Here is a 27442-nt window from a genome sequence, read left to right as displayed (position 1 = left end):
CTCAGAAGTCAACTGAGGCACCCCCCTTTACCCTAATTGCTTTCTTGACCCATAGTCTGTGCGTGAGATAGAGAAAGCACTTCTTATTTCCAACCACTATTCCCAGTGGAGAAAGTACTTTATTAATACTTCCTGACAAAGTGTTAGTTGGTTATAGTTGGGTGACTCTTTCTCTGTAATTAATCTCCATGGAAAACATTAAAAAAAGATATATTCTAGCCACTTAATCATTGTTTTCAGTAACTTTTTATTTCAAAATGAGACCAAATCAGGCCCCCTTTCTGCAGTTAAAAGCAAGTCCGACCATGGTATCAGCCTTAAATGAAGCATCTGGCACACACAGGTGCTCATTGGTGTTGCGTGCCCCAGATAACAGATCAATCACGTGTGTCCAAATGTTAGACTTTCTTATCGGTTTTGTTGTCCTTGTACCACTGCTCAGTGTTGGATGACGTTCACCATCTCCATGAACATAAGGCTAACTGTGATTCTTTGGGGCAAGATCAGCCCAAGTACGGTCATGTCTGGATAACTCTTGCCCATAAGTTCCTTCCTTCCCTGTTTTTTGCTATTTTTATATATGTTGGTAGATATATGCATCCATACAGATTTTCAGAACCCCTGTCTTCTTCACTCACAATCAAAGTGACTTTATAGTGAGTTAGAAATAGCAAACCATGGATTATTTGACAGAGCCAACCACTGCCTGTGCCGTGTGAATGACAGCTTTTCTCTTGATTCAACAGCAAACTGGGCTACTTTTTGGCATGAGCTGTCAAGTGGTTCTCCCTTGGGGCGACATTAATTCCATATTATTCATATGCTGTGTCTCTCTCCCTCTTTTCTTTTAGGAGCTTTGCCGGCAACGCATGGCTGTCAAGTCTTCAGATCGGCCAGAGGCCCTGCGCAGTTCTCGCATCAATAGCATCTCTTCACAGTTCAGTGATGGGCCAATGCCAAGTCCTACAGCACGGAGCAGCACTTCATCTTGGAGTGAGGAGCCGGTCCAATCAAATATGGACATCTCCACCGGTCACATGATACTGGTAAGGGTTACTGACACAATGTTTGTAATTGGTGTTAAATCTTTGTGGTTAAAGGGAACATTAACACAGGTGACTTCCATATGGAGCAGATCTTTCTGCAGCCAGTGCACCTTGTAGGCCATTGGTGGCAAGTGTTCAAGCAAAGCCTGCCCTATGTATGTGTATTTACAAAGCCAAAGATGTGTGTATGTCTGGCTTTTCACTGGTTGAGTGGATCTTGTGTGGCTTTGGACTGGCTGAGTGGACCTTGGGTTCCTTTGGCATGGTTAATTTGAGAGCAACATCATGTTAGGGCTCATGTGCATCAGTTGGGTGCAAAACTACTTCACAGGTACCTGCATCAAAATGTGCTCCTTGCACTTCCACTTTGCTGCTCATCCTTCCATTCTGAATTGAGCTCTGCTGCACCTATTGACACAGGGGAACCCTGGAACTACTGCCACCTTTGGACCAGGCGGAAGCTCTAGTATTCCCTCCGCGCACTTTATCAATTGCTGCAGTTCAGTAGCATTAAAAGAATATGGCCCACACATCACTTGAATAGGCATGGTGCATTTGTGTCAAGAGAATCATCCCTTTGAGACAACAGTAAAAAAAAAGACTACATTATGGGAAAATAACATGGCAATAGTGATGGCGAATACATTTTCCAGGCATGGATTCACGGTCAATTTTTGTGTTTCGCTGTCCTCAAATGTTCTCGCAAAACTGCCTAGGAAATTTGCCGGTGAAAAATCCACTGCGACAAAATTAACGCTCGCGTAAAAATTATTCGGGCGCCCATTGACTTCAATGCGTTTCGCAAATTTTCCCCCAGATTTGCCCAGCACTACACGGCAGTTACCCTTGAAATTGCACTTTGCTCGCTGCACTTGCGGACATACGTGTACCCTGTTTTGTGTTACAATAAAGGCTTATTAAAGGCATAACAAGTAGTTGTTGTAGGGAACCAGAACCAATGGTAGTTATGATTTCTTTACTGGTTATTTAAAGGGGTGGTATACCTTTAAGTTAACTTTCAGTATGATGTAGAAATGTCAATGCTAAGCAACTTTTCAATTGGTCTTCATTATTTATTTTTTATAGTTTTTTTTTAATTATTTGACTTCTTCTTCTGACTCTTTCCAGCCTTGCAATGGGGGTCACTGACCCCATCTAGAAAAAAAAAATTCTGTAAAGCTACAAATGTATTGTTATTGCTTCTCTTTCAGACCCTCTCCTATTCATATTCCAGTCTCTTATTCAAATCAATGCATGGTAGCTAGGGTAATTTGGAGCCTAGCAACTAGATTGCTGAAATTGCAAACTGGAGAGCTGCTGAATAAAAAGCGAAATAACTCAAAAACCACCAATAATACAAAATAAAAACCAATTGCAAATTGTCTCAGAATATGACTCTCTACATCATACTATGATAAAAAGTAGCAATAACAATATATTTGTAACCTTATAGATAGTTTGTTTTCTACATGTGGTCAGCGACCCCAATTTGAAGGCTGGAAAGAGTCAGAAGTTAAGGGCAAATAATTAAAAACTATACAAAATAAATAATGAAGACCAATTGAAAACTTGCTCACAATTGGCCAATCTATAACATACTAAAAGTTAACTTAAAGGTGAACAGGTTACATTACAGTTTTTATTTGTATGGCAGAATGAACAGAAGGCAACACAGATATGTTAACTAAACAGAACGAATAATAGATCCTTTCTTTGTATATTTCCAACGTCATTTGAAATTTAAGGTTAATTACAATCCGGCATATCACACATGTTTCGATACGTTAGGAATATTTAATTCTAGCAATAAACAGTTGTGTAATTTCAACTCCATTTAAGAGAGATGACTTAAACCCATTCAGAGACAGACGCGCTTAATGAGGACCGTAATGCACCCTGGTTTCATGGTGTCAACTTCTGAATGCAGCCGAGATAAAGAAGCAAGAAGGATGCGCAGCAAAATAGTAATTATCATTTTCTCAGCATAAATACATGAATTTCGTTAAACAACCAAAAAAAAAAAAATCTGCTGTGATATTTTGGTTTCTTATGCCGTCGTGTGTAGTTGTGTGAGCGCTCGCTGGAACAAGTAAAATATAATCACGTCTTTGGCAATAATAAAGATAGTGTGTGTGATGGGAAACATGTTATTAGGGTCTGTGCGTCGGGAGAGAGAGAGAGCGGGACAAATCTGTTAATAAGAGTGGATTTGCGTCATTGCTGGGCTGCTTCTATTTAGAGTGTTAACATAAGTGCGGGACTTTGTTATAACAATGACACTTTTATCTGAAACACTGCTTTCTGGATGGAGATGGAGGGAGATGGTTTGTAGGGCATGTTACACAGAAGCTGAGGCTGATAGAAATCTTCAGGTTGTACTGTTGGCTAATGTGATGTCTTCTTGAAAGTAGTCCCCATTAGTGATGGGCGAATCTGTGCCTCTTCTCTTCGCCATAGAAATCACGAATTTACAGGAAAATTCGCAAAGCGCATTGAAGTCAATTGGCGTCAAAACAATCTTGACGGCGTCAAGTTTGACACAAGCGACAATTTTTATATGCGGGACTATTTGGTCCAAATGCATTAAAGTCAATATAATCAGTATATAGTCAGTATAATCCAACACGTGACAATTTTGATGCACACGACCATTTTGACGCGCAACAATTTTTTTTTTGAAGTGACGGATTTTTCGCTGCCGTATTGTCGCAATTTACTTGTGGCGATACACGGAATTTTGCCACAAATTTGTGTCTGGCTAATTTATTCGCCCATCACTGTTCTCCTCACTGACTTTTTAGTTTGTCAAAAATGCATCAAATCCTCTCTTGGATATGCCGCTATCCCAATATCTGGTAATGAATTAACGAATGAGGAGAGCACTTCACAATAGCAATAATCCATTATTCGCCCATCACTAGTCCCCATTATACATAGCACCCAAAGACACCTTGACTTTAGTCTAAGAAAAACTAAATTTGAACTGCCTTACAGTGTTTTTTTTAATATTTCTTCATATTTTACAACCCAGCCTACTTCACTTTAGCTCATGTATCCCTAACCTCAAAACCCACCACCACAAGCCCTTCAGACATATGTCCCCAGTTTTAGAATGGGAGACAAGTGCCACCAGTTACTTTAGAAAAACAGTATATTCTCTGAAACCTCTGGCCACAGGTTAGCTGACAATTAAGTTAGAGGCTAGATGGGACTAAACCTAAATCTGTCTTGTAGGAGAGTGCGAATGATATGGCTTCATCTGTGTTGGGGGGGGTGGCCTCAATGTGCTTGTTTCTTTGTAGTGTCTCCATGACATAATTTGGTTTAGAAGGATCTTTGGCTGCATAAGTGGGTTATATTTATCCAGCTTTGGATGACATACCATTGGCATATGACTATTTTATTGCTGTCTTAGACATTAGTCTAAGACAGTGGTCCCCCAAGCACTGGCTCATCAACCCATTGGATGTTGCCCTTAGTGGCTTCAAAGCAGGTGCTAATTTTTGAATTCCTGGCTTGGAGGCAAGCTTTAAATGCATAAAAACTAAGTATACTGCTGAGTAGGCTGTCCACATAGGGGCTGGAAACAGCCAATCATAGTCTTTATTTGGCATTCCCAGGGACCTTTTTTCATGCTTGTGTTGCGTGAAGTTGAGTTGAGTACCCCTGGTCTAAGACTAGGCCACCTTTGATATCCAACATGTGGTTTGGATTCCTCTAAGCCCATAACAAGGTTGCAGACATATTGCTCAGCCATTCACACATTGCTCAGCCATTCAATTATTGATGGTGAAGGGCAGCAAATTGTACAGCCCTGAATCTGGATTAATCTGAATCAGATTAATTGACTTTCAAACTGTATTACCTGGAGCATCAAGAGAGGAACAGATGTTCATCTCAAATCTAACTACAGTATATTGGCCTTTGTGATCTTCTGGCACCTAGTTTTGGACCCAATGGTTCTAAATCATATAGATATATCTATATGTATCTTTAATAAAACAGCTTGGACTGTGGCACATATTGGGTTTTACCAATGCAACCAATTGTGGCAATAAACCACGTGGAAGTGTCTCCCCTGAAAAGTCTATAGCAGGGATCCCCAAGCCTTTGAACCCATGAGCAACATTCAGATGTTAAAGGAGTTGGGGAGCAACGCTAGCATGAAAAATGTTCTTGGGGTGCCAAGGAAGTGCTGTGATCGGCCATTTGGTAGCCCCTAGGTGGAATGTCAACCTACTTGAGGCTCTATTTGGCAGAATATGTGGTTTTTATGCAATAAAGATTTGCCTCCATGTCAGTAATTAAAAAAAGTGCTTGGTTTGAGGCCACTGGGAGCAACATACAAGGTGTTGGAGAGCATGTTGCTCACTGGTTGGGGATCACTGGTCTATAGGAAAAGCAGAGAGTTGTGGAATTGACTTTTCTCTTTTTCAATGATAGACAAATAGTCTACAATATTATATGCTTCTTAAAAACTAGTGGCTATGTGGGCGAAGAGGTGCTTTACTTGACATTACATAAATGTGTGATTTCTGCCCTTCTAGTAATTATACAGGCAATGTTCCAATATATGTATCTTTTGTGGGCATGCCTGTGGAGTACAGAGTGCTCAGCACAATACAAATAATACAGTAGAAGTGCATAGACTGTATTTATGCAAAACAGTAAAGCAAAAAGTTTTTCAGCTACCCAGTTTGCATGGAATAATGTGCTCTGACATTTATATATAGTTTTGAAGCCAGATTCTACAAATAACTGGAATTAGATAAATATGAAAAGGCAAAATTACTAAGGTATCACAGTTACAGATGCTTTTACAATTCAATTTTCACCATGCAAGCATCTTTGGAAGTTAATAAAGACACCTCAGAACAACTATACGGGTGATTTATTCTCAGTGGTCTTTAGTCACTTATAACCCAGGGTGTCAACTCAATCCTACAGCCAATAGAAAGCATTGCCAATCATTGCCCTAGTTAGACAATTTCAGATAGTTGGGCTGTATGGGCATTTGTTTAATTAAGCAAAGTATATTTCGGAGGTTATTTATTAAACTCCAGTCTAGCCTGAATTTTACAAGATTTATTAAAGCCCAATGCAGCAAAAAGCCCGAATCCAAAAATCCACCATCTCAAACCTGCTAAGGTTGTGTATAAGTCAATGGCAGAGGTCCATAACCTATTTTGAATTTTCTGTGGTCTTCACTGGAATGAGCCCGAAAATCCAAACTTTTCGGGCAAAACTTCAAGAAAAAAAATCATTTGATTCAGGTTTTTCCTCGATTTTATCGGGTTTTTATCCAAACCAATTATTTTGATAATAAATAAGGTAAAATCGGGTATTAGAGTTTGGTCATGGCTTTTTATTAAATTATTGAGATAAATTCAGATTTTAGTAAAAAAAACCCTCTTCATGCTCTTATTAAAATTGCAACTACCATTAAAGGGGTAAAAGTTAACTTTTAGTATGTTATAAAATGCCCAATTCTTATTTGCCTTCTTTTTCTGACTCTTTCCAGCTTTCAAATGGCGGTCACTGACCCCGGCAGCCACAAAACTATTGTTATTGTTACTATTTATTAATCATCTTTTCATGCAGGCCCTCTCTTATTCATATTCCAGTATCTCAGTCAAATATCAGTCAATAATTTAGACCCTAGCAACCAGATAGTTGCTGAAATTCGAAACTGGAGAGCTGAACGAGAAGCTAAATAATTCCTAAGCCACAGATAGTAAAGCATGAAGACTATTAACAAATTGTCTTAGAATATCAATCTCTACATCATACTAAAAGTTAATTTTAAGGTGAACAAAAGCACTCAAGTACTTCTTTTTCAATATTTTATTAGGAAAATTCTTACTATTGTGAGGAGTTTTACTGTGCCATGTGCAGTTGTAGAATGTGAGGTCATGTTCAATAGAGATAAGTGGGTGGACTGGAAAGATGGGAACTGTCCTAGTATACGACATTAAATCTGGGCAAAACTAGGGATTTAAATAAATGCTGATATTTCCATAGGCAGATAGAGGTCCAGAATGAATAGGCTGTTGTCATGTGATATCTAGTCTAGATGCCATTCAGTAGAGATCAAATGTAGTCTGTATCAATTATATGAAATTATTTGCCTTCAGACATGCACTTGGCTTCTTCCTCATCAATGTGCTTCCATCCTGGTTCACAGTTCGGCCTATTCATGCTGGGGAACCCTGGAGGTCTTCCTGGTGGTAGCTCCAGTATTCCCAGGTTTTCAGGTTGCATCAGTCGACTTGTGCCCTTTGAATCAGATGCAAATACCATTTAGACCAGCTTGCACCTAATTAGCATCAAAATACAAGTGCGGCTGTGTCCGTTTTAGCATATCGGTTCAATTGCGGTTGATGCAACGTGGAGGATGGCTATCATTATGATGGATTTATGGGGGGGATGCTAAATTATGATTAAAAATGGAACTTTGCATCCAAAAATTGTGCACTTATGTTTATAAAAGAACCCTAGTAAGTTCTTGGTCATGCTATGTCATATCTATTCAAGACTCATTGGTTCTAGAATATGGCTGGGGAACCCAATCAGCACAATGATATATTTGCACAAGATCCACACCATTCTATCTACTGGCATAGAAGCAAAGAGCTAATGATTAGTGGAGTGTGGCAGCTTAAAGGTTTTTCCTGAGACACCAAGTTCTTTGGTAGGGTGCAGGTTCCATGGCACTCTAAATTCTGCATTTATAAGGCTGTTGGACAATCAGACAGCTCCCGACAGCGTCCTTCTGGTTGCAGCCTGCCATTTTATATAGATTTCACCTATCACCTTTGGCAGCCCAGAGCTTCAAGGAAAGGGATTAAGATGCTGTGCCGCCACCTGATCCCGTCTCTTGCAGAATGGATTGGAATAATCCTTTTCCACATTACCAGACTCCATTATCACCATGTATAGGGAAAGGTGGCAGTGTTATTGAAAGTCATTAATGCACTGTTAATGGAAACCATGTATCCCATGCGAGGGTTTAGGAAGAATCAGTAATGAAACGGTGCAGAGAGGGCTCCACTGCAACTCCCATCACCTTACAGGGAACACTGGCATGGGGGTCTAACCTGATCTTCTTTTATATGGTTTGTTACTTTTAAGTATTAATTTTTAGTATTGAAAACAGAGGGGCAGAAGAGCAAGATAAAGTGAATAGAAGGAGAGAACAGGAAGATACAAATCCTAGGAAGTTATTTATTTAAGGTTGAGTTTCAGTTTCACTGAAAACTAAAATTTTTCAGGGGGAACAAAAATCAAATTTTTGGAGTTTTATTATGCCTCAAAGCTTATAAAAGTCTGAAGCTGAAAATACTCCAGCTAAAACCCATCAATGGCAGAGGTCACTTTAACCATTTGAAGATTTTTTTGCCTCCCTGATTTTGGGTGTTTTATTCTGGCTTGCGCTCAAAAATTCGAGGTAATCGTGTTTTCCCCCCATTGCTTTCAATCGAGTTTTTTACATTCAGATTTTCTCATAAATAAGCAAACATTCAAGTTTGTTTGAATTGTGAGTTTACTCGAGGTAGAAAAAAACTCACAAACTCAACCTTTAATAAATAACCCCCCTTATGTCCTGATATGTGAGATAGAATATCTTTCATGTCTGACAATGGGTAGCTAAGAATGCTGGGATGTGTAGCCCCCAATATCTATAGAGGTCAGTCTACACAAAAACATAGTGTCGTGCTTGTTAAGAAGACAGGGTACAGTTGAAGGGAAATGATAGGAATAAGTATTTCATTGAACACAAGGAGCAGTGGGATCCCACAGTTCTTTATTTAGATGACAGCTGTTGCTTTGGCTGCATGTATGTGAAGCTCATACAGATACTTTCCTTAGTGACTAGGGTTAATGCATTTCATTTTGTGCAAAATAAAACACCAGTTTAATTTATAGACATGCCTGGATGCAATTCCTTCCCCCTTCTCTGCTGTTATCTCATGGAAAAACAGTGGACCTCTTTACGTGCATGGTCTATGTTCTCATTTACAAACACAAGTGCAAAGCACTAGAATAAATGCAATACTGAGCATGTTTTCATGCCAATATCAAAGTCACTTGCACCTTTAACAAGCGCCTTTGCACTCCTTCAACCTACTCTGATTAATGGACTTAAGGAACCCTGGTACTACTGCTACTCTGGACCTACTGTAATTCTAGAATTCCCCATGGATGCCAAGAAAATCACACACTTATGCCGTTACTAATGCCACACACGCTGGAATTGATGCCATCCTAACTGTGGAACTGTGCTACCCAACTTGTGTATGCTAATTTGCATTCTGACTGACACATTTTTGCTCAAGTTGCAGTTGATGCTATAATAATTCTGATATTCTGTGGGTAAAGACATGGCAAATTGGTCCCTAAAAATACACTTTACATATAGCACTTAATTTGTAAATGAGCCCTGTGACCTATTTTTCAAGGAGTCTAGTGGTGCAAGATGCAAAAACAGGTGTTATAATCAGAAGTAAAGTACCATGTAATAGGCCAAGGGGAGCCCTGTACAGTACTTTCCTCCTGCTTGTTATGTGCAGGGCTCCATTAGCATTGGGCACCACTACCAAAATATATTTGTGCTGACTAAATCAAGAGCACATGGAAGGACATGCCAAAGGCAACTGATTATGTCCTCTTTACAACAGGTGAGAAGCCTCAGGGCTTGTGTAATCATTGGCAATGAGGCATAGAGGAGACCCCAACATTATTTTTTTAAATTTGGAAGGAGGGCTTTTTACCATATTATTATTAGACTTATTTATCCATATATCTTGGAATTTTAATGGGAAATGTTTAAGAAGAACTCACCAAAGATAGATAGTTTGAAGCTAGACCCAACGTGGTCATCTTAAGTTGTTGCTTTTGGTGAGGATCTGTCATTTGCCTGCAAATAGGAGGGTAAATGTATGCTACCTCTGCAAGCTTTTACTTTGCAATTGGCTGTAGTTCCAAGTATCTGGGTAAACTTTCTTTCTGTTTGATTCTAGAGGAGCGAAGGAAGATTTCACTGGCACACAAAGGTTCTTTCAAGCAGGTACAAGCCCTTGCTAAGTTTATTTTGCAGAGGTGCAACGTTTCGGGGTGAACCCCTTTATCATATATGCTTGATAAAGGGGTTCACCCCGAAACGTTGCACCTCTGCAAAATAAACTTAGCAAGGGCTTGTATCTGCTTGAAAGAACCTTTGTGTGCCAGTGAAATCTTCCTTCGTTCGTACTATTGAGGTTGCCGAGGCCTCCTTCACAGTGCACCTGGTCATCGTATCGTGGAGAGCCAGGGTGTGCAAGCGTGGTAATCCTTTACTGACTGATTCTAGAGCAGGACATAGGCCACAAATTGACTTCAGCTCACACTAGCTTAAGAGGCTGCAGCATTGTAGAGCACTGTTGAAGGTTTTCTTATGGGAAGATAAACCTCAAAAAAGTCTTCTTTTTTGGTTGTGAGAAGAGTTAATCTAAAGAAAGTTTTTAGAAAGTCTACAGGTTTGGGACAAAAGCTGTTAGTCAGGAGATTTAATGTGCAACCTTAAGCTACAACTCAACGGCCACTGTGGGAATAAGGAAAAGGCACCTTCTGGTTTTACTTCACTCTTGGTGGACCTTTATGTGCCGTTGGCGCACAGTAGGTACTTATGCCCCCTTAACAGCTTTTGGGGGTGTCAGAGGATACAAAGAACCTCAAAAAGCATTTTTTTAATGATAGCAATGCTTTTCAAGATCATTCATGTCATAGGATAGTTATGAGCTCTTTCACATGCTCATTTGGATCTAAGGAGATCTTGGCCATGCTGGGGGCCATAACAATCTCTTGGAGGGTCACATCTGAGCCACAGGCCTCAATTTGAATACTCCTTCTTTATAGTAACCCTTGAAAGAAATATATATATATGTGTGTGACCGGTGTGTAAATGGTTTTATACAAGTTGAAGAGCTCTTGGGAGCATAGATAAGAAGTGACATTCAACAGCAGAAGCAAGGTTAAGACAGACTTTTTCTTTCAGCATCCAAGTAAAGTTCTTGCCCGAGGCATGTTTTATGTTAATGTAGGGTCTTTTCCAAAAAGATGAAAATCATATGGGTGAGAATGTCACAAGATTTTTATGTCTTTTTGATGCAAGTCTTTGGCATTGAAAAATATAGATTTTTTAGCTGGTTAATTATTGAATCTAGAATATTTTGATGACTGATTATTCTTTTTTATTATTGAGGAAAGTGTGTTGGGACTAGAATAATAAGGGTCACTGAAAAAGATTTCTGAACTGCTGGGTGCCACTTTGATGCACATTCCCCAAATGTCGTGCATGAGCGGTGCCAGTCAGACAGTGCCAAGTCCTGTTACATATATTAGTATTCTGCAGGCATAAGAGTGTAATTGAAACATAATCAAAATTAGCACTGAAAGTGGCATTCAAGGGTTCTATGAATTTACTTACCAATCAAATATTCTAATTAAGTTTTTTCCCCGTTTTGCTAATAAAAAAGGCTATAGTACTCAACTCTCATTGACTTCCACCAGGATTGTCTCATGCTGTGGATACAAATTATCAAACAGCAGGTTTAATGGAGAGGCTCAAAGGATGCCAGTTGGCAATAACCCCCGACTGCAGTATATTTCCTCCCCTTGGCATCTCTTGAGTACTGGAATGGTTAGTGGTTTGATAGTACACAGTATTCTCCTTCCAAACTGTTATGTGACTGTAGGAATTACTGGCTATGTTTTTTATCAGAAGTTCTCTTCAAACAAGGAGTAATCATATTTCTACCCTAAAGATGATAATAATGTTATATTACAATTGATATGTAATAATAACGTTCCCTACTTTCCCTTTCTTGGATTATATATTATATAAAGTATATATGAAGTCACAACTGAGTCCCATGGCCTGAATCCAAAAGCTTCATTGAGGGTTAAGCACTACACACAGGGGACCTCATTTACTGAAGGTGGGCATGGAGCATATTGCAAAAATTGGAACAGGAACCATATATTTATGCAGCATCATGTCTGCATCTAGACAGTAGTGAACCATTATATTATATATATTGTATATATACATTTGTGCACCCCTATAAAGCACTTCTTTTACATGCCCAACATTTGCACACTAATCAGTTGGGGTAAAAATATCTATTTTGTAAAATGAATAGGCTTATTGTGGTTTTATTACAGTTATGGAACTCCTCCGCCAGTACTATCCTCATAATTCACACTACCAGCAGGGAGGGGAAAATGTAACTTGTTAGTGCTGAGCTATTAAGAGATGGAGGGATGTGAGGGGACTAAGACTAACTTGGTTTGGGATAAAAATTTGACGGTCGCCTATCTTCAATTCAATGAAACTTAAGAGACTTCAAAATTAGAGTTATTACTAATTATGGGGTGCTTCAGATTGGCAGGAGTAGTAGTGAAGTGTATAGTAAAAGAAAAGAAATGAGTAGGAGAAGGTAGAAGTTGGAGACAAGAGAAGAATAGGAATAAATGCTAGAAAAAAAAGTAGAGGGGATTAAGTGGCTAAGATGATATGGCAGTTTTTGGAGCAGAAGTGAAATGAGTATCAGAAGATGGCAATTCCAACAGAAGAGAGCAGGAAAAGAGGAGTTGGAGAAGTAAAGGATTAATAAATAAACTGGAGAGAAGGATGAGTGCAGCAGGACAGAAAACTAAAATACAAAAGGGATTAAGCTCATACTTCCACGGCTTTATGCAAGAGCCTTACTCAAGGAGCCATGTCCCTATGCAAAAGATCAGCTTGAAAACAAAGAGTGACCAATTATGGCTTGATCTTATGTAACAGCAGATCCTCTGCATCCTATGGATGATGTCATTGGCAGATACTTTGCAATGCTTTTCATTCGCTCTCCGATTCTCACCTCACCTTTTCTGGCGCTTTATATGTTAGCTATTTGCATTTATTGCTACCGAGCCTGGTATCAGGTATGGAGGGAAATTTATTAAAGGGCGAAGTGGCTAATGCTAGCGAAAATTCGCCAGAGTGACATCATTTTGGTAATTCTCTAGTGAACTAGACATACTCTAGCGCTACTTCGCACCCTAATGGTACTTTAACTTGGCACCGTATGCAAACTAAGCATCGCTAGTGTAACTTTGCTTTGCTTGAGGAATTTACGCTTGTGCAACTTTGCTACCTTGCGCCTCCCTGGGTACAACTTTGGATTTTAGGTGAAACTACGCCTGGCGAAGTGTGGCGAAGTGCCGCGAAGCTAGCATTTTCGGCACTTAGTGAATTTGCCCCATAGTGTTTATGTCTTTAGTCTCACTTCTTCAGTATTACATTTCATGAGAAAGATATAGAAACTGTATGTTTGTGCAGAGGAAAATATGCTCTAATTTTTGTTTTGTTTTTCCCAAGCCCTATGGAACATACTTGTATTTGCTCTTCATTTTATATAATGGGCTTATGATAACATACTTTAGTAACATGCCGTTCCATTACCCACTACCATCTGTGTTTGAAGGCATCTCCTGCTTGAATTCACATTAGCCATGCTTCATGCATTTTAGATGGCATGTCTTTCCTTGTGAATGAGTTTCCTACATGTCTTTTTTCCTGAATTGGCTTGTTTCCCTCGGCCTTTACAGAATATAGACCCAACAACTGATTTTCATGTGCATTAGCATGTAATATTAGTATTTCTCTAGATATATATATATAGAAAGACCTTCAGCTTTAATTCAGTTGGTTGAACAAAAAGATGAAACCTAAAAATGTGAGGAACTAAAGCCTTTTTTTAACACAATATATATATATATATATATATATATATATATAGTGTTAAAAAAAGGCTTTAGTTCCTCACATATATATATATATACAGAACACTGCAGCCAGTGTTGGTACTTTATACATCATGCCCTGTTATTTTAATTCTCCATGTCTTATTTCAGCAATAAAAACTGTATATGACTCTTGTAAAAACCAGCTCTGACAGGGACCAAAATTAGAATATATCAGAAACGAGTAGTTCCAGAAAGAAGGCCCCAATCAAATAGAATAACTGAGTAGTGATGAGCAAATTTTCTCGTCAGCCATGGATTTGCGGCGAAGTTGCGAATTTCACCATGTGTGAATTTTTTTCACGAAACTGTGGTGAAAATTCGGCACAGACAATTGGATACGAAAAAACACCCATTGACTTTAATGCATTTGTAAAAAAAAAAAAAAAAAAGTCACCATAAGAAAAAACTCCCATAGATTTTAATGCATTTGTAAAAAATAAGTTGCCATAAGAAAAAATACCCATTGACTTTAATGCATTTGGAGAAAAAAGTCGCCAAAATAAAAAACGCTCATTGACTTTAATGCATTAGGACAAAAAAAGTCGCCATGAGAAAAAACTCCCATAGACTTTAATGCATTTGGAGCGAGACAAAATGTGTAAAAATTTGTTGCGCATAAAAACGCCCATTGACTTTAATGTGTTTCACGAAATTTCGCTGTTTTTCAATTTTTTTTTCACAGTTTTGAGATTTGCTCATCACTAGAAATTAGTTATTTTTTCTAAAAACAAACTAATGGACAACGGGAAGCAGCTAAACAGATGGGACTCATCTACCATGTAGCCATGACTTGCTTTGCATTCAGGAGTCTGTTGATACCTTTGCTGCTTCTGCCCCTGCACCCCAGTGTCATGTGACAAGTATTGCCCTGCATTCTCATATATTGGCCCCATATTCGTCTAAAATAAAGTGGATTTCAATGTATCTCCTTGGTATATATTCCAAAACCATGTCCACCACCTCCAGAAGCCTTTCCAGCTATCACTGCTGTCCTCATGTTAGTAAAGGCTGCATAAAAACATACTTGTGCCATATAATGATTGGGAGTAAAATAAAAAACTGTTTGTATTAGGTCTGGAAACCCACTGCAACTAAACAGAAGGTTGGTTTCTTTGGGTTCAAACTATACAACTTTTAATAGATTAACCTAATGTCCCTCTGCCAAAATGTAAAAAAATAAATAAATGTGATCTTGAAGTTCTTCAAATTGTATAGATTTTCTAACAGCTATTGAGCTCAATGATAAATCCTAATATCCTCATGTATTGGTGCTGGGAAATCCTTCTTCCCTGTATAACAGTAGTATATACATTAGCATAAGGATATTATAACAGTAGGATGCACATTATATTAGACCACATCTAGCAAAAATACTTCTTCTGAGACAGAACTTTTGCTGACTTGCACAGAAAATAAGATGTTCATGTTTATAACCTAATAAACAGTGGCAGAAAAACACAAATATTTCCAGTACACGGCAAGAAATCTGACGACCCCTCTTTGTTTTGTTTCTCTGTTTTTCTCTCAATAGTCTTACATGGAAGATCATTTGAAGAACAAGAATCGCCTGGAGAAAGAGTGGGAAGCGCTGTGTGCTTATCAAGCTGAGCCCAACGCAACAAACATTGCGCACAAGGAAGAGAGCATCTCAAAGAATCGCTCTTCGACCGTTGTACCATGTAAGTAGGGTTATTTTCAGCATGAAAGTTATTGTTAACCTCCCTGATCTGATTCCAGGCTTGACCAGTAGGATAAAAGAGCAAAGAATATGGTGACCTGAAGCCATTTCTTTCTTTAAGGGGTTTCAAAGAATCACCAAAAGGGGAATTTTTTCTTTTGCTTTGTTCGATGCATGAATCAGAAATATTATTTATTCACTTTTATCCATCTTCCTAAACTTGGACTTGGAAGCCACAGAGACTGAGTAGACTCCATATGAAGTTTGTTATGTCTTAAGTACAATTCTGACATCTTATTTTTAAATAAATAGATTTTATTTATGTATATAATAAGCCAAGTTCAATTTTGTATTAGGAAACGTAAGTCCAAATTGAAAATCCGCTTCCATGTAGACACCAGTCATTTCCATGAGATAAGCCATTACTTGAGTTTTTTCCACCAACTTCCATGTTGCTCATTAAGACAAATGAATAGGACTATATTCCTGGTGCAGGGCATCCTCCTGTTTCTATAGAAGTCTCCTTGGAGATTATTCTTTGCATATAGAAGCCATTGTTTAGTTGTTACAGATTTTTTTCTTACCTCCTCCATAAGGCCTTTGTTAGACTTGTGTGGTTATCCCCTATTACAGAATTTTGGCATAGAAAGCCAATGTACAGTATCTAGGGGTTGCAATGCCTATGACAAGGTTGCTGCCTTTTTAGAAGCCTTCATATTTCTTCTGCCCGTTTGCTCTTTAAGTAACAGGGACATCATGGAGCATTGGATATGGAACCTGCACTTTCACAGCCAACAGCACAAAGTTGTTGATGGAGACCTTCCTTGATCTTTGTCCTTGATCATAGAATTTGAAATATATGTATTTTTTTTAACTTCTTAGATGACCACAGCAGAATTATACTGAAGACTGAGAACAGCCATGATAATTCAGATTACATCAATGCCAGTCCAATTGTAAGTATTTGTGTTCCTTTTTTTTTATTATTCTGTTCTGAGCCTTATCAATGAGCAGTACCTCCCTTTAGAATTTAACTTTTTGCCTGAAGTGTCCCCTTCCCTGAATGATATTATGTGCGTAACTTTTCTGAGTCTCTACTCTTTCTGCACAGCAATCTATAGTTTGACAGCTGAACCTGACAACTTTGACAACCTAAAAATCTGTATGAGCTTTAGAGAATAACACCCCCATTGCTCCACTCAATATAACCATGGGTAAGGCTCTCAGGGCTTTTATTATAAAGAATTGGTCATTAAAACGTCATTCAGGTCCACTATCCAGTAAAGTTTAATGATTTGGAAATTTAATTCCCCTTGATGGTACTTCTATGGGAAACCATCCAGTCTCTTGGCTTTGCCTGAAAAGCCAATCCTGTTTCGACATTCTGGAACAGGCTATGGTGCTATGGAGCAACTCAACTATGCCCAGTTTGCATTTTAACTCAAGGTAAAACTAAATAGAAAAATCTATAATAAAATCTATAACAGACATACTTTTCCTGTGAAGTTTGGACACTACTTCTTGGCTTGTAGTGTAACTTGAAGTTATTGAGCCCCACTCCAAATTTGTTTTAGGGGAAATTACATATTACAATTATAAATTATTTATAGACTTATTTTTGGGTTGCACATCTTTTAGGATTCTGCAGAGCCCAACAGGAGTTAAAGCATTTACCAGCTAACCCTATTTTTATGCCATATTGCTTCATAGAACATATAATGAATTGTCACTAAGGGGGTTATTTATCAAAGGTCGAATTTTAGAGTTTTTTATATACCTTGAATGAACTCACAACTTGAATGGTTTCGTATTTAAGAGAAAACCTAAATTTAAAAAAACTCGAATCACTTAAATTGATTGAGTTTTGGGCAAAACGCTCCAAAAAAAAAAGCTTGAATCATCATGAAGGCTATTAGCATCTTCAAATGGTTTAAGGGACCTCTGCCATTGACTCCTACATGACCTTGACAGGTTTTAGATGGATTTCAGATTCAAGCTATTTCCAGGGTCAGGTATAATAAATCTTGAAAAATTCAAGTTTAAAATTTTGAGTTTTTTTAACCCGAAAAATAGATTTTTGACCAAAAAAACCCTTGAAAACAGTAATTTTTGTGGAAAACACAACTCGATCTTTAATAAATCTGCCCCTAACTGTTGTGTCCAAGTAAAGGCTCCCATCTACCCAACAGCAGACTAGAACTGGAGTAAAATATAATACACATCATAGTGCACAAGGCAGGATCATGTTGGTCATCATCTCTGCTTTAGGCGGCAGAAAGCTAGACATCAGAGCCCTAAAAGATTTTGCTTAAGAATTTGAGGGCATCTTATATGAATACAAAGAGCTCTGACAATGTTTTAGAAATGAAATGCTTTCATCATTGCACTATTCAGACTCCCTATTTGATCAAAAAAAAAACAAACCACCTTATCAAATACACAACATTTATCAAGGTTCCCCGGAGATGCTGCAGACGCATTTGTTCGGTTGGAACCACATGAAAGAAATTGTGCTCGTTTGTTACATTTGCTTGGAACTCTGCTCCTCGGAACTAGAGGGAACATACTCTAAACACATACGCTAATCAAAGATACTGATGCAAAACTCCAAGGAAAATAGTTTCAGACTGTGGATCAGTTAGTTGTGGGTTTGACACCATAAACTACATGGGATGTAGGAAATAAAAAAAAATTATATTGAATTCATGAGTTGAATTTGTTGATTATGTCCCTGTTACCTAAACCCCTTGTCTCACAATCACAGGGTATGAAGTACAACTATAGTGACCAAATGCTTAAAAAATACATGAGACTGTCATCGCTTTTTTTATTTATTATAGTGATAGCGCCAACAGTTTACGCACCATCATTTATAACAGGGATCTTACAATAAACAAACAGCCAGCAATGGCATTACATAATATGTATCAAGATTTTTCTCCACCCAAGAAAGCCCTCTTATAGCCTAATAGTTGATATGGATTCCCTGATGACTACCTTACACCTAATTGACAAAACTCAGGTCTACTTATCATTAAACTCACATTAAATAAATCCAATAGGCTGGTTTTGCTTCCAGTAAGGATTAATTATATCTGAGTTGGGGTCAAGTACAAGGTTCTGTTTTAATACCACAGAGAAAAGGGTAATACGTTTTAAAAATTTTAATTATTTGATCATAATGGAGTCTATGGGAGACAGCCTTCCCATGATTCAGAGCTTTCTGGATAACGGGTTTCCAGATAATGAATCTTGTACCTGTATAAGGTTTATCCATTTTATAAAAAGAGCTTTACTCTTTGTTTAAGATGAATTCAAGTTGCTTGTTTCTCACTTGCCTTAAAATAGTTAAGCCCAGGCTACGTAATCTTTAGTGGTGCTTTACATTTCTATAAGAGTGTTGGGATTTGGTGGGCTCTACAGCTGCTGATAAATGCCCATTCCAGGCCTTCTAGTGCTAGAAACTATCATTCATCAACAGATGGAGCAGCACAGATGGGAAGTATCTGGATAATACAGTGAATAATCAATTGAAAGTCATCATCTCTACACAGTGGTAGCTGTACGGTGGTACTTAAGGGAATACTGTCAGCACTTAAATTCCCTTTTCTGTAATCCTATTTGATTTGCTACACAGGCTTAAATAGTGGTGTGTCATTGTCTCAGGTGTGTTTTTATACAATTACTGTATATATTTTTAAAGGTTTTTAGGTTTTGTTTTATTCAATGTCTCAGCCTGCTGGTTAAGTAAGTCTTGTGTTGAAGAAAGGCATACCAAGTATTGTTTACTCTCTCTCTCTACTCATCAATATTCTATCCGCTATCCGGAAACCTATTATCCAGAAAGCTCTGAATTACGGCAAGGATGTTTTATCTAAATAATCTGAATGTTTATAAATTATTTCCTTTTTCCCAGTAATAATAAAGCAGTAGCTTGAATTTGATTCCAACTGAAATATAATTAATCCTTATTGGAAGCAGAACCAGCCTATTGGGTTTATTTAATGTTTATATGATTTTCTAGTAGACTTATGGTATGGAGATCCAAATTATAGAAAGATCCCTTATCCTGAAAACACCAGGTCCCGAGCATTCTGGATAATATGTCTCATAACTATGATTAAGGGGGTTATTCATTAAAATCCAAATCTTAAAATCTGGAAAGATTCAAGTTTTTTTCACTAGAAAACTTTTAGAGGAAAAAAAAAACCTAGAATTTTTGGAGGTTTATTATACCACAATGGCCTGAATCTGAAAATCCTCAATCTAAGACTGGTTGAAGTCCTGTATAAGTCAATGGGAGAGGCACTCACCTTAATTTGAAGTTTTAGTGGTCTTGCACTTGGTTTAGGCCCAAAAATCCAACTTTTTTAGGCCCAAAAATCCAAATTTTTTAGAGGTTTTTGGGAAAAAACTCAAAAAATATTAAAAATTCTGGAGAAAACCCGAACAATTCGGGAAAAAGCCCAAAAAAATTAAGCGATTCAGGTTTTTGCTCAATTTTATTGAGTTTTTCACAAGCTGATTAAATCAAGTTTTTTTATTAATAAATAAGCTAAAATCTGGCATGACCGTTTGATTGTGTTTTTTTTTAATATAATATGAGATAAATTCAGATTTTACTAAATAACCTCTTAAATGTAAAGAATGTAAACCCTGGCCATTAGATGTCGATGATCCCTGATCCTTCAGTGATTGTTCTTGATGGCCTTTTACATGTATGCACTGCTAGAAATAAAGTAGGAAAAGAATGTAGGAATGATTGCAATCATGTGTTTTTATAATCAACAGATTTACATCTATTTTTCTGATAAGTATAGTAAAATACTCTAGACTCCAAATGGATTGACTTTAGTAGGACGTTTCTCATCATCTTGCCAGTTGAGTGTAAAAATAAAATCTAGGTAAATAGATAGGCTGTGCAAAATAAAAAAAAATTCTAATATAGTTAGTTAGCCAAAAATGTAATGTACAAAGGCTGGAGTGACTGGATGTCTAACATAATAGCCTGACCACTACTTCCTGCTTTCCAGCTCTCTAACTCTGAGTTAGTCAGTGACTATAAGGGAGGCCACATGGGACATAATTGTTCAGTGAGTTTGCAATTGATCCTCAGCATTCAGCTCAGATTTTAAAGCAACAGTTATGACCCATGTGCCCCCCGTCTAGTCACTGATTGGTTACTGTCTGGTAACCAGGGTTACCAGACATTGTAAACCAAGAGAGCTGAAAGTCAGGAAGTAGTGTTCTGGCTATTATGTGAGACATCCAGTCACTCCAGCCTTTATACATTACATTTTTGGCACTAACTATATTAGAAACATTGTTTTTATTTTGCACAGCCTATCTATTTACCCAGTTTTTATTTTTACACTGAACAATTCCTTTCAATAAATTCAGTTGACACGTTCTTATGGAGAACCCGATTTGGCGATGAAAGATCTGAAATTCTTAATTGTTTGCCATATAACAAAATGTTCCTGGAATAATTGCCATAGTATTTAGCGTTCTAAGACAGATGACACATTCCGCTGCTCGGGAATCATTATGTCAGCCACGTTCCGGAGAGCAGCTTTATGACAGCAGCTGATTAGCGCTAACAGGTGACGAGTGGCCTGCTTCTGATTTAGCAGATAGCTGAGGTCTGTGACAGCGTTGCTCAAATCAGCATTGATTCTGCGTGCCCTTGTCTGCCGCTGCATGAATATCTGGCGACTTAAGTCAAACATTCCTCATATTTATTTCTGCCGTTGAAATGACAGCATAATGGCATTTGCGCTGGGAAACATATGTCACTTGGACCAGGGGTGATGTGTTAAAGAGGTTGTTTCTTTGCTTCCGCCACTAAAAAACAGATTGCGTTGCATATTGCAGCTACTCTCAAATACCTCTAGGTACAGCTGCCTAACCGTGTTTATTGGTAGCTTTCCCTGACTTGCTGTGGATAGATTTCAAAGGAATGACGATCCCCTGTTTAGCCAGCACCCCTTTACCCAAACCAAGAGGATGCCTTCTGTCCTAAAGGAGTTAATCGGAGGCAGTATTAGGCAATGAGAAAATGGGAGGCATTATAGATAGGGTTGCCACCTGGCCGGTATTTTACTGGCCTGGCCGGTAAAAATGATGGCTGATCCCAATATTATTAATAGGGAAAAAAGATAAATATATAGGAAAGCCGGTATTTTTTTCTGAAAAAGGTGGCAACCCTAACTATAACACGGAGACAATGAAATAAATGTCTATATATCTGTAAGCTAGAGAGCTAAAGAGGCCCACTCTGAAGTCCAATTAGTGGGAGATTTGGGGTGAGTGCTTATTTGTGCCCTGGGTATCCCTGGAATTGTAGCAGTGTCACTGTTACCCCAATGTTTCTATATATCTGTAACCTTGTTAAGAGTGAAGGGGGCCCAGTCTGAAGGCCAGTTAGAGGGAGATTTTGGGTGAGTGCTTATTTGTGTCCTGGGTACCCCTGGAACTATAGCAGGGTGACTGTTACCCCAATGTTTCTATATATCTGTAACCTTGTTATGAGCTAAGGGGGCCCAGCCTGAAGGCCAGTTAGGGGGAGATTTGGGGTGAGTGCTTATTTGTGCCCTGGGTACCCCTGGAATTGTAGCAGTGTCACTGTTACCCCAATGTTTCTATATATTTGTAACCTTGTTATGAGTGAAGGAGGCCCAGCCTGAAGCCCAGTTAGGGTGAGATTTGTAGTCAGTGCTTATTTGTGCCCTGGGTACCCCTGGAACTATAGCAGGGTGACTGTTTCCCCAATGTTTCTATATATCTGTAACCTTTTGAGCTAAAGGGACCCAGCCTGAAGGCCAGTTAGGGGGAAATTTGGGGTGAGTGCTTATTTGTGCCCTGGGTACCCCTGGAACTATAGCAGGGTGACTGTTACCCCTGGTATAATACGCCACACATCGGCAGGTTTCGCCATGTAAACAACAGTGTAAAAACATCGTAATTCGTAAAATATTTACGTGTCTTTTCTTAGAGTGACTTCTGCCAGATGTAAAATAATGTAAAATAACAGCGGCAAATCTGGTGTTCAGTAGGCGTAAAATTGTCAAATTTGCCATTTATTTTACACAGCTTTTTACACCATTTTTTCAGCAAATTTAATTTTACACAGCGTAATAAATATGCCCCTGAGTGTTACCCAGCTGTCAGAGCTGTCTTTAGGGTAGTGCAAATACCTAGACCCTATACATAGACCTTCTAAATAGGGACAATTGGTATATGGACAAATGTATCCTTTACCCTGAATGACTGCAGACGTATCCCGAGCCAGAATATAATACATAAATACCATTTCATCTTACTGCAGTATTAGGCAATTGGAGAGAAACTCTGCATGCAGAACCCCAGCTGTGAATGTAGGTATTTTGTGTGCGGATGATTACTTTGAAAAAAGCAATTTTCCATCCACAACGTTGCATATATATATGTAGTTCTGTGATATATGCTTAAAGTGCATATTCAGTATGGCTATGGTATGGGACCTGTTATCCAGAATGCTTGGGACGTGGGGTTTTCTAGATAAGGGGTCTTTCCATACTTTAAGGGGCAGATTTATCAGGGGTCGAATTTCCATAAACTCCTATGAACTACCATGAACTCGAAGTTCAAAAAAAAAATGACCAATCGAAATTTTTCAAAAAAATCTAATTTTTCAAATTCTGTTGAATGGGATCAACTCGCAAACTCGAATTGAATTCGAATCGATTCTTGATTTTCTGGAGGGCTCCAAACAACTCCAAATTGATTTCAGGACGTCCCCCATAGGCTAAAACAGCAATTCGGCAGGATTAAGGCGGTGAATAGTTGAATTCTAATTCTTAAAGGACCAGTACATGATAAATTTCGAAAATTCTAATTCAATATTTTTTTAAGCTCGAATTTTAACTATTCCCCAGTCGAATTACACTAAAATAAACTAGAAAATTTTATTTTTTTAATTCAAATTTTCACTTTCGAACCTTAATAAATCTGCCCCTAAGTCTTCCAAAATATAATTTAAACATTAAATAAACCCAATAATGTTTTGATTACAATGAGGATTTATTATTTCTTACGATCAAGTACAAGATACTGTTTTATTATTACAGAGAAAAAGGAAATTTAAAAAAATAGAATTATTTGCTTAAAATAGAGCCTATGGGAGATGGCCTTCAGGAGCTTTCTGAATAATGGATTTCCAATTAACAGATCCCATATTGTACTGTAAACTGCTTGAGCTCAGCTCAGGTAAACATATTGTTCACTGTCACTGTCACAAAAAGTACAGGGTTTCCTTGCACCTCTACAATTGCGCCTTGAACCTTATTCACATTAATAAGAACCATCACTGGTAGTAGCCAGTTAGAAAATAAGCAGCTATTTTTGCTATCTAGTTACTATCTGCTATGTGGCTCATTGATTCAAGGAGTGTAGTAGAGTTTGTCTTGCAGTTATAATTACCCTATTGTCTTGGATGTTTTGGATTATTACTTGCTCACCTTGTCTTTGCCTTAGCCTGACCCATATATATTGCTTTTCCAGCTACATTTGAGCCATTATTTTTTATTGTAATTGATTTATTACTAGTGTTCTTTCATTTTAAAATGTAATAAAAACCGGATTTAAAGGAAACTTCATAACGTACTGCTGTTTTTATGCTCTTCAGATGGATCATGATCCCAGGAACCCAGCCTACATTGCAACCCAAGGACCTCTTCCTGCAACTGTTGCTGATTTCTGGCAGGTAAAACTCATTCACAATTGAAGTCATTTGGTCCTTATCTTGGGGGGATGTAATAATAAGGTTAAACACGCTATAATTTGTTAGCTGCAAACAAATTGTCCTTTGTGCTTATGTCTGTGAAGGTTTTCATTCATTCAGGTCATGGTATATTTAGCAGAAGTAAATCCAGGCCAACAGGTCTTGATGAGTAATCATTGAAGATGTTTTACTACTTATCCAAGTAGCTTCTTCGAGAAGCTTCTTGTCTTCTTCAAGAAACCTCACAAGCATTCACAACCTCATTGAGTTCAATAGTCACCTCTCTTGATAGTTAAAGGACCAGTAACATAAATTTTTTTTAAAAAAAAAACAACTTTGTTTGTACTTAACAAAAAAATAACAAGAAACTTTTAACTTTAAATTCGCAAAGTCTTTATTAAGAAATAACTTACTGATTCTCTGCTTGCACTCCTCTTCCAAAACGGAGACAGAGCGATGATCCATCATGCGGCGCTCGATTTCTCCTCCCAGGCTATCTCCTATAGAAGGCAGGGAGAAGAAATCGAGCGCCGCATGATGGATTGTCGCCCTGTCGCCGTTTCTGAAGATGAGTGCAAGCAGAGAATCTGTAAATTATTTCTTAATAAAGACTTTGCGAATTAAAAGTTAAATGTGTCTTAGTGGGGTTTTTTCGTTATGTAGAAACTATTTTTTTTTATGTTACTGGTCTTTTAAGTTGTACCATTGTGATTGGGTTTATTGGCCCATACCAGTCAGGTAAACTGAAAAAGCTGCTCGGATGAGTAGTGAAACATCTTATATGGGTCTGAACTGGGCTAGCAGATTACTAGATAATCCCCTCCTGGGCCTCAGGTTAGTAGAAGTTCCATTGGCCCAATCTTATTTCCACTGTATAGAAAAACCAATACCAATGGCACTATCTACTGTATATGTAATTTTTGTGATGGTGGGCCCAGGGTGTCTTTGCATATTTTAGGGGCCTGGAAGACCCAGTCCAGCCAGTTTGAAAGGCATCTCTCCATTCTTGTATACTTGTCTATAGTGAAGGGCGCATTTATTTGGCAGGCATGGATTTGCAGCGAATTTCCACATTCCACCGCCTGTGAACTGTTTCGTGAAACTGTTTTGTGAAACTGCTGCAAAAATCCACTAGCGAAAAAATTTGCTGTGACAAAAAAGTTGCTTGTGTAAAAATGATCGTTCGTCAAAATTATTTCGACACCCATTGACTTCAATGCGTTTCGCAAATGTCTTGCCGTTTTGCAAATCTTTCGGCAACACGAAATGGGACAGATTCACCCATCACTAGGGATTGTGTTGAATGACACTAACAAGAGAATAAAGTCATTAAAGTCCTTATGAAGTTGTCTTCTGCTTAAACTAAGCAATAAATCTAGGGATGTCCCCAAACCGTTTGACAGAAACAAGAACAGCAGCCACATCCTCACTATAACCAAATGTTTCTTTAACCATCTTTCCTGCAGCCTGAGAACCTTGGATAAATTATTCCTGTTCTACACCGGAATTAGAGTGCAGAAGTCTTATTTGGGTCAGTTGGTCAATGAATACAAGGGCAGTATGGTGACATACAACTTTGCACAGCAGTGACAGAGATATACCCAGTTCTGTGTTGTCTAAAATCTACAAGTGGTTATTGCCCATCATAGTGTATTAATAAAAATGTATAACGTCCTCATATTACCCACCTGCCTGTTATTTAACAACCCCCACACAACAATCACAGCATTTTCAATCACAACTTTGATATATTTCTCTCTGTGTAGTGTCAGTCGTGTAATGAAATACCCAGTAATTGGAACAGAGTGGGAGGAATGCGGCGTGTTCTTGAGAAATACTGGTTCTTTCCGTCTTGTTAGGCTGCAGAAAAAGTTGCTGCATACAGGTATGAGAAGCAGGCAAAACCAGGGCGACTTGCTTCATTGGACTTATTCATTCATGTTGAATAAGGGGGTATACTTTCCCTATAGTGGGCACTTGGTCTGCTTGGCCGTTCATGGCGTACCACTGCTCCATCCTCTCTGACATTTAATGGTGTGTTAGTGCACGCTGTTTATGGTGAGCCACCACTTTCTGTCTCTCTGGCTGTTTATGATGAGCCTTTCTGGTGAATCACCAATTTCCGTCTCTCTGGCCATTTATGGTGAGTCACTAAGGATGAGTGAGATATTTTGCCACGTTGTGAAAAAAACACCCATAGATTTTAATGCATGGAGAAAAAATGTTTGAAAAGTGTTGCGTGACAAACTCCCCAATGTTTTTGGTGAATTTTTTGCCATTTCGTGAATTATCGTTGAAGTGAAAACGGGTCTGATTCACACATTCCTATGAGCCACCACTTTCCATATCTGTGACCATTTATGGTGAGCCACCACTTGGGGTCTCTCTGACAGTTTATGGTGACTCGCTACATTTGTTTTCAGTTGTTGGTATGTGACTATGCACACACACAGCACTGTTTCTTAGAGAGAATATAATATGGGGTTGCTCTTGCAGACAGTTGATGATCTGTGGTTGCCTGGTGTTTTTCACTTTCAAATGTTGCTTTTAGCATCTTATAATGTTGGATTGCTTCCTCTCTTATCAGTCAATGTGTTCCCAGTGTCACTAAAAATTCATGTCCTTATGGCTGCAGATATCCCTGGCATTGCATGGTGTGTATTTTGCGGCTCACAAAATAAAACATAATTAGTGGACGATACTAGGCTTAATCAATAAATGTTATGTATACACTATATTTGTCTTGTCTTTAAGTAATAGAATAGCACTATTCATTATTGTGCTGGTTAACTCATTTTCCAGACACAAGTGTGAAGAATTACAATTTTTTTCTGAAGCCGGTTATCTAAGGGGTTATATATGATTGGAATGTAATCACATTAGGTCATTTGACAGATGCAACCACACATGTGGTGGAATGTGATATTGTGTGGTGTTTAGTGACTTGTTTGCTCAAAAGAGGACCAAGCTATTCATATATTTGTTTATGGTAGTCAGTGGGCAAGTTGGGAGGTAGCCTTTGGGCATGAGTAGTGAGGATGATTTTGATTGGCTACATCTGAGGTCTGCTCAAGCAGCCATACAGTCTATCAAGGAATTGGGTTATGGGCATCTAGTAAAAAATGG

The 27442-nt window shown here is 38.3% G+C and overlaps 1 protein-coding gene across 1 annotated transcript in view; it reads left to right on the top strand.

Moving 5' to 3' along the window:
- The window catches only part of LOC108718467 (receptor-type tyrosine-protein phosphatase N2-like), a 606363-nt gene that overhangs the window by 546382 nt on the left and 32539 nt on the right, over positions 1-27442 (top strand). Inside the window, exons 14-17 of the mRNA XM_041565802.1 lie at positions 852-1046; positions 15409-15556; positions 16438-16511; positions 24221-24298. Coding sequence (XP_041421736.1) covers positions 852-1046; positions 15409-15556; positions 16438-16511; positions 24221-24298 — 495 coding nt within the window. The remainder of the gene's footprint in view (positions 1-851; positions 1047-15408; positions 15557-16437; positions 16512-24220; positions 24299-27442) is intronic.

The sequence above is a fragment of the Xenopus laevis genome, chromosome 6L (genome assembly GCF_017654675.1).
Source record: "Xenopus laevis strain J_2021 chromosome 6L, Xenopus_laevis_v10.1, whole genome shotgun sequence".
Taxonomy (NCBI): domain Eukaryota; kingdom Metazoa; phylum Chordata; class Amphibia; order Anura; family Pipidae; genus Xenopus; species Xenopus laevis.
This window is presented reverse-complemented; position numbering and strand designations above follow the sequence as displayed.